Source organism: Pinus tabuliformis, chromosome 8, assembly GCF_031772625.1.
Source record: "Pinus tabuliformis cultivar Carrire ecotype Pingquan chromosome 8, CPIR1, whole genome shotgun sequence".
Classification (NCBI taxonomy): Eukaryota; Viridiplantae; Streptophyta; class Pinopsida; order Pinales; family Pinaceae; genus Pinus; species Pinus tabuliformis.
Genome location: NC_142294.1, coordinates 53,349,632 through 53,357,889, shown reverse-complemented (window position 1 = coordinate 53,357,889; position 8,258 = coordinate 53,349,632). Strand labels below are relative to the sequence as shown.

General features: G+C 37.5%; 1 protein-coding gene across 1 annotated transcript; it reads right to left on the bottom strand.

Moving 5' to 3' along the window:
* Positions 1-288: 288 nt before the first annotated feature.
* LOC149234109 (putative glucose-6-phosphate 1-epimerase) lies at positions 289-8,048 on the bottom strand. Its single transcript, XM_089368156.1, has 7 exons — positions 7,890-8,048; positions 7,609-7,731; positions 3,502-3,576; positions 2,749-2,805; positions 2,492-2,655; positions 2,223-2,357; positions 289-364 (listed from the first exon to the last, which is right to left on the bottom strand). The coding sequence occupies exons 2-7, from the start codon at positions 7,714-7,716 to the stop codon at positions 289-291; spliced, it is 615 nt and encodes a 204-aa protein (XP_089224282.1). The 5' UTR covers positions 7,717-7,731; positions 7,890-8,048.
* Positions 8,049-8,258: the final 210 nt, after the last annotated feature.

Sequence of the window (8,258 nt, the reverse complement as noted above, 5' to 3'; positions counted from 1 at the left end):
ATATTTTCATTGACTTCTTCACTTTCTCTTCTTCCAATCCCTTTGACTCCATTTTAAAACACTAGTTTATTGAAGTTTATGCTCTTGGTTTCTTGTTCACATCAAACATTAAATAACATGCATACAAGGCATATTCAAGTATGCATCTAGGTCATTTTCATTCTATTTTAGATTTCATTTGTCATGGAAACATAGAAAATCTTTACATTTTTCTCACTTCTATGGATAAAAAATACTCGAAAGTACATAAAAACCAGTCATAAATCGGCTCTTGGTTTGCAAGAGCACTTACTTTCCCTTGAGCATTTTTGTAGAAGTGTGGGGATGCAAGTCAATATCAGCAAAATGAAAGTAGTGGTTTTCTCTAAGAAAAGAAAACATAACCAACATAAGTTCTACTTTGATGGCAACATTCTGGAAGAAGTTTCAAATTACAAATATCTTGGAATTGACTTCAACAAAAATCTAAGCTAGAATGGTTGAAGAAAGAAAAGAACTTTGGGGAGTTGGAAAGCATTTTATGCTTTTCAAAATAGGTGTAGAGAGACAGAGTTATGGGACTGGAAAACCACTCAAACTCTTTTTGGGCTTCTAGTGATTTCAGTGATTCTCTATGGTTGTGAACTATGGGCCATCAATACATCCGACAAGTGGTGGAGACAAATTGAGAAAATTTAGAAGTGTTTGATTACAAACAAATTCAAGATTAAAATTGTGGTTCCTTATGCTATCTGGTTAAGTGAAACAAGGACTCTTCCTATTGAAGCAACTGTTATGGTACAATTCATAAGGTATTTAAAAAAAATTGAGCAAATGGAAGAGGGTGGATGGCCTAAGGTTGTCTTTAATGACAGATTGTGCAAGAGAAAAAATACTTGGATGCAACAAAATAACAAATGGTCTAGTAGACGGGGTATTTGCTTGAACACGTGTCCCATAAACAGCAAAGAGATAAAAGCTCTTGTTATGGAAAAGTTCCACAAGCGTACTTGGGATAAGGAGCTACGAAGAAAGAAAAAATACTATATTGAAGTGTTTAATTCCACTCATAGTCATCAACCAAAAGCATACATAGAGGCCAATATCTCTTAGAGAACCAAAATTCTTATTGCTCAGTTAAGAATTAATTCTCATCAACTCCGTTGTGAAACAGGGTGCTGGAAAAGGCCAAAAGAAGTGTGGGAGGAAAGAGTATGCATTTTTTGTTCTTCCGGAAAAGTAGAAACAGAAAAACATTTCATTTTAGAATGTGAGGCCTTCAAAGGCAACAGGGAAAATTATGCAGATATGCTGGCAGCTAGCTCTTGGGATAATCTATTTAGCGAGGGGTTTGTCAAGAAGCTGGGAGCATTTATTTTGAAGCTTCATAGAAAAAGGGCCGAATACATCAAGCAGATGAAGAAGCAATCTGTCCCATAGGCTATCTTTAGCCTCGTGGGCGTTAAAATAATTTTTTCCTTCTTTCTTTCTTTCTTTCTTTCTTTCTTTCTTTGGTTTATGTCCAAAATCATATTAATTCTGTGTATTGGTTTACGTGCCATTTTCAGGGTCTAAACAGAGCTTACAGCTTGCATTAAATTTAATCGTTTTAATCATAGGTTATTATCCCAATATTTCTGTGCATTTGTCCAGTTCTTAAATCATTCACTGCTTGCTGTTGTTTTCAATTTTGTCTATATATTTGTTTAGGGCTGCAAGCTGTGGGTTTAATTTGAGGGTTACTCACTGTTTATGACATCATAGTTTGACTTCCGAAGTCATCTATGGATTCTCTCCTATGGTTAGCAAGCACTAACCCTAAGTGCAGGAAAAAAGCATATTGTGACAATGTACTAATTCTAGTTACCTTGGAACTGGATGGTTTCAAGTAATAATAGGCCCATATTTGAATCACGCCTTTAAATATGGAATTCTGCCTCATGGAACATGAAATGCCTCACATGGTGCTCCACAATGGAAGAATATGCATCAAAATATGTAGGAGGAACTTCTAAAGCAACATCCGTTATGATATCAAGGTATTTTAGCCTTGGTGCCCGAATCTTCACACCTTGTTAGAGGGAACAACTAGTAATTCACACTTGAAGTGGGAAAACATTTATATAAGTTCAAGCTTGACAAAAGCCATCTAGCAAATGTAGAAACATCATCATATTTTGGCGGCTAGACTACCCAAACCAGTAATTGATATGAAATGAAAAACTCTTCAAAGTTATTCATACCTGATATCAGACACAGAAAAGTACGTATGATAAGCAAATGTGAAAGTAAATGGCTTGCTGTCAGTATTTCTGATTCTGGAAATCAAAGTAAGATCTCCACCAGGGGCCAGAACAACACGAAGGCGAAACTCAAAACTGCATGTTCAGGAGCTTTCATTGGTCCAATAGTAAAACAAAATCAACACAAAACACTAAAATAGTCCTAAACCACGTTGTCAAACCATATTGATTTCATACATACTACAACAATCAAAACTGTTGGCTGGTACCTGTGGGGCCAAATCTTAACATCTTCGTCAGAGGGCTTAAGAATTAGATCAACTACAGCCTTGTTGTTCGATGTGTTTGTAGGAAAGGGTGGAGGGTTTTTATCAATACTCCAAAACCTATTCCTTGCAAAACCATGTTTCTCCAGTGAACCACTGCTGCCAAACTGTTACGTACAGGAGATATCAACTAACAAAAAAAAAATTCACTGGATTAAAATAGTCTTAATGGAGGCAGAAAAGAATTTTTCCAGGTGTACCTGAGGAAAGCAAATTGGAATCCCTCCTCTTATAGCTTTGGGTGGTTTGAATATGGCCTGCAGAGAGCACATGGCAACATGGCTGTTCAGATTTAGCTTTCTCACCAAGGTGATGCCTTAGTGCAGTGAACATGTAGAATATAGGAAAGCACTTCATTCAAGGAGACCAATTGGAGACATCTATGTAACAAAAGGAGTTCCTTAGAAAAACACTCGAAATAATTCCAAAAAGAGAAAGGAATTGGGCCAGACAATTGCAAGTAGGGGCAAACTGTAAACTCAAGCGGAAAACTTGCAAGTACAGTTTACGTCCTCAACCAAACTGGCACGTTAAGGCCACTCAGTCAATATGGATTTGAACCCTATCCAAAGACCAGTACAAGATTTTATCAATGAATGGGAGAAAAAGATATCATGGTAAGGCTTTACTTCTCTAAAGACCAGGAATCAGTAAAAATCTGTTTGCAGAGCAAACTTTGAAGATATGACCCCTAAAGTTTAGAGATACCTATCAAGAAGAGCATGCAGAGCTTCTCATCACACGGTGCAGAAAACAGCAATAATTTCACATATGCTTCAAAGTCATTATAAGCAGAGTACAACAAAAAAATTAGAATTCAGAGTGTAACCAAATACAAGTGCATTGTACTCTCATGTCCCAACTTTTTGACTGATTTTAATAAGTGATTCTTTGCTACTTTCTCTGACAGAAATATTCCATAAAATGCCCAGTTTCATGTACAAAAGGCATACCTTACTACTGACGAACAATAATTCTTCTCCACGATCATTCTTCCATGATGTCACATGTCCTCCAAACAGGTGTACCTGCATGATTGCAAATCATATCAAACAAGAACCTGTAGAAAATATCTCACCCTCAATAAGACTTGGCTACCATTAATAAACTAAAAAACAACTACACCACAAAAAGCCAAACTTATCCTTTGGCATCTTCAAGAAGAAAAAACTTCATAAAGTTTGTTTCATTCCAAAGTAACGGTACTTTAAACGATAACAAAATAAATAAATAAAGGAAGTGAAAAAATTACTTGAAAAATGTGCAGAAATTGATCTAAAGTTTCAAAAATGCTGTGAAGCAAACAAATTTCCCCATTCTTAGTAAACTCCTATAACACTGCGAGAACTTCTTTTAATAAGGTAATTATTATTCAACAAGTGTTATTGTAATAAGCTAATGGACACAAGACTGTCAGACTACTTGGTATAGGTTGCAACTCTTGGTTCTGCCATCAGACAAATTTTGGTTTGAATTGTGAGGAAATATATCTGAACAGAGATCGTTTGGCGTGTTGATAGTAGGGATTTCATTTACTTAGGATTTCCGTAGAGGCATGGCAATCAGTTTTCACCAGTAAACTAGCAATAGACTGCCACTGCTGGCTCTGTTAAGCTAAACTTCAGTTTCGTAGGACATATCAATCACTTGGGTTCCTAGAATATAGAAACCTAACCAGAACATGATTTGCACTAGCTGGTTAACATACCAAATTCCTTAGGAGTAAACCCTTTAAACCAAACGTGTCCCATGCTGACAGTGTGGCACAACTTCATATACGACAGCAATTTATAGATTGACTTAGGCTGTAATCCTGGATTCCAGTTGTTCTGTTAAACTAAATTTCTACACTAGTAAATCATCTTACCGATTTGGTGAATATAACAAACTTTAACCAATAATGGTCACTATCGACATCTGCAACAATGTGCCAAGGACTTGTGTTAAAACCTAAGTCACCTAACACGGGGATTCGGGATTCGTAGGATTCGTGATTCGTGGTGTCGGATTCGGACACGTTGACCCCCGGAACAGGACACGTAGGATTCGTTATATATTATTTTATTTAAATATATATATATATATATATATATATATATATTTAAAAAAAATATATATATATATATATATATATATATTAAAAATTAGATATTTCTTACACAAATTTTAATTAATGATACAAATTTATTGATTTCAAACATAGATCTTCATCTATAGCTATTAGCATGCATAGTACATACAAAATTCAAATACATGTCAGTGGTACTGGTCACATAAATCATGATTCATAATTCATAACTGAAAGACAACTTACAACTACAAGATAGTAAGATAAACACACTGACAACTGTAGTTTTCTCATTAAGTCATCAAATCAAAATGTGTTACATAGGTAGTGCTGGTGCAATGCCAATGGCAAATAGAAATAGAAAATATAAAACAACTACAGGTATACAAGCCTCAAGGCATCAATCAGCATCAGAATCAGCATCAATGTCCTCATCATCATGGTCCCCACTGCTCTCCTCTGCATCCTCCTCCTCCCCTGTATCCATAGTCGCCTCTGCATCTGCTGGTGTGGAGGATGACCCCTCTAAGTCATCAAATCTAACAGGCTCTAGCACTGGATAATTGAGATCCATGTTGGCCAATGCCAACTCAACACTGGTGTCCAGACCCATATCATCAGGAACAATGTTACTTGGGAGCGGGAGCAAAAGCGGGGAGCGGGAGCGACATTTTCAAAAGCTCCTGGTTTGGTGCTCTTGATTAAATACGAGTTCCATACCCTAATACATGACAAAATTCAATGGAAACATTGCAATCCCCCAATCCTAAAATCCTGAAAAAACTAATAAGTCTGCTGGATTTTGAATGAAATCTAAAATTCTACTTTCTCCATATGAAATCCAATGAGGCTGGAACCACTCTCAAACATCCCGAGTTATTTCATGGTAATGTTAAGAATTTAAGTAAAAGGATGTGAAAATGAAGATTAAGGAGAATGTCACTTTTGCTTAAATTTTGTGAAAATGAAGATTAAGGAGAATGTCACTTTTACTTAAATTTTGTGAAAATGAAGATTAAGGAGAATGTCACTTTTACTTTAAAAATTTAACATTACCATGAATAGCATATCAATGCTAGGGCCTGGACTTGATCATGAAGCTGCCAAAACGCTTGCCAAATGAAAATATGCGTGGCTGTAATGACCAAATGCGGCCTTTTCATACCTACGCAGGTCACTTTTTTAGCCTAGCGAGTCTTGGAAAACAGGACGCGATTCCCAAAAACGTGACACACTAAGAAAATCGTGACACATAGTCGGATTCAACGTGTCAAAAAAGGACACGACGTGTCATGGGTTCTGGAAACGAATCTGGAGAGAATCGCGTCGAACACGATGGATTCGGGATTCATGGGGCCTATAGGACGAATCCGGTTACTTAGGTTAAAACAGATGCATTCCCTTATCAGAAAACGGTTTTAAGCAGTGTAGTTTGACTCGGGCAAGACTCATGAGTCTTGTCGAGACTTGTCAAGTCTTTTCTGGCCCAAGTGCTTGCCATCGAACTTGCTAGCAAATGTGCCACTGCCACAAACTTGCCATATATTTTGTGCACAGAATTTACTATTTAGACGTTTTTTTTATTTGCCGAATCTTTCCTAACTCTTGCCGAGTCCCACTCAGCTGAGTCTTGCTGAGTCAAGTGTAACAACACTGTTCTTAAGACGACTCCACAAAGATTGATCATTGAACATTCTATCGATGACTCTAATCCAACTCAACAACTGGCCTTAGCATGTGTAGCAAATCTTTTTCACCATCTGGAACTAGTTTAAGTCGTAGATTTTTAACCCACTATAGGCATACGTGTCAGCAGTCCTACTTCAGGCTGGATAGACATGGTAATACCTAACTAGATTTCAGCAATAACATCCCAGTGAGTCATTTGGCTAATAAAACTTGACCATGATCCGCAACAGCATGTCATTGTTAAGTTCTCACAATAATGATGTCAAACTTGATTCCAAAGCTACCACGCTATGAAATGCTTGGCAACTACTCGGAACTAGCACAGACTCGTCTAACTCCAGGTCGGATATGCACCTTGAGGTTGTCAAGCTTAAGATCACATATTTTGAGCTCCGATTGATGATATTAGCTATTTGTGCATAGTTGTGACACAAAGGTATGCATCCTTCAATTTCACAACCTCAGGTGTGCATCAGATGCAGATGTAGCCGGTCTGTACCGGTATCCATACCCAATGCACTCCAGAGTCCATTCACCGTTTGGATTCAATTTGCAACTAGCAGACACACAAATACGCGAAAAACTGATGGGTTCCCCAGCAATCCCACCCAACCAAAAACTTAAAACCATTCATAATTTGTACCATATTTAAATAAATCGGGACTTTCTATAGCTAATGTAGCTAATTTAACACAACTTGACCTAGATCAAAATCTGCATCAATATTTTAAAGGGTTGATTCCATGAATTGTTTCCGCGTATCTGGATTTCAGTGCAAGCATTATGTACAAACAATTTTGCAACCAATTTCACCAATCATATGTCATGTTGATATTGTTAATAAAACCTAACCCATATCATGATCTGCACCAATGCATTAAAAGACAGATAGTGGGTACCTTCATCTTGATCCAAAGATGTCAGAAAGATGACAAAACTAATCATAGTGGGTACTTTGCCGAAAACCCCCGTTTGGCGTTTGGTTTTATGATTAAGGATCCATATGTATAAAAGGATTCAAATTCTGAGTTCAAAGTGAATTGCCTCGACTAAATTTCAGTATCAGCCTACCAGCATACCATGTGAAACAGACAAAGATTAAAGAAACCCATACCAGACCATGATCTGCATCAGATTTCAAGATGACCGAATTATAAAGAGCGTAAATATGATTATTATGACGAAACTAAGGAAATTGAACTAAAGACCGCCTTTTCTAACAACAAAAGCAGCTAATTCGACCACAAGACTGAACCCATTACTAAACATAATCAAAGAATGACACGGCAAACACTTATCCAACCTGAGCAGAGGCTCCACGGGGTTCCTTGAGTACAAGTTTTTCAAGTCCATTGGCGTCCTTCTGCATCTCCACAGAAACCTTCTGGTCCGACATCGTCAAATTGCCCATTCCCAAGCCCTCAGCCTAATTGCAAATTAATAGACAGATAATATATTAAAACAAAAAGAAAAGATGTAGCCGGATATACACACAATGAGAATATGAAGTATACATACACAATGAGTATATATCAAGATTCAAAAATTTAAACACTAATACAAAATTTTCGCCGGTGAGCTGACCTGCTCAACAACACACAGCGCATCGCCTCCCAAGATTGGACGATCGATGAAGATAAGATATTAAAAAAAAAAATCCAGCCAGTTACTCCTATCACAGGGGCCGTTTAAATAGGCGCTGCAGCCACCTTAGCCATAACGACATTCGAACCTCTGACCTCCCTGAGAAGACAAATCGGCATGCACAAACAGACAAAAGGAGTAGTGTAGATCGTGGGACCCGCATAACGGAAAATCCTATTCCCCGTTCAATGACTTTCGATGAATTTGACAGAAATGCTCCCCATTTAGACTTGGGGCCGCTGACGGACAAACTTCCCGTCAAAAGACGTGTTCAGAGGACAACGAACTTTATGTGGCAGTTGAGCAGTC

What these genes read in the sequence shown, in the direction of transcription:
- LOC149234109 (XM_089368156.1), bottom strand. Translation starts at nt 7,716, where the DNA reads ATGGGCAATTTGACGATGTCGGACCAGAAGGTTTCTGTGGAGATGCAG. An exon ending in CCCGTGGAGCCTCTGCTCAG is followed by an intron (nt 3,577 to 7,608) that starts GTTGGATAAGTG and finishes GCAATCATGCAG; the next exon opens with GTACACCTGTTTGGAGGACA. An exon ending in GTTAAGATTTGGCCCCACAG is followed by an intron (nt 2,358 to 2,491) that starts GTACCAGCCAAC and finishes CTGAACATGCAG; the next exon opens with TTTTGAGTTTCGCCTTCGTG.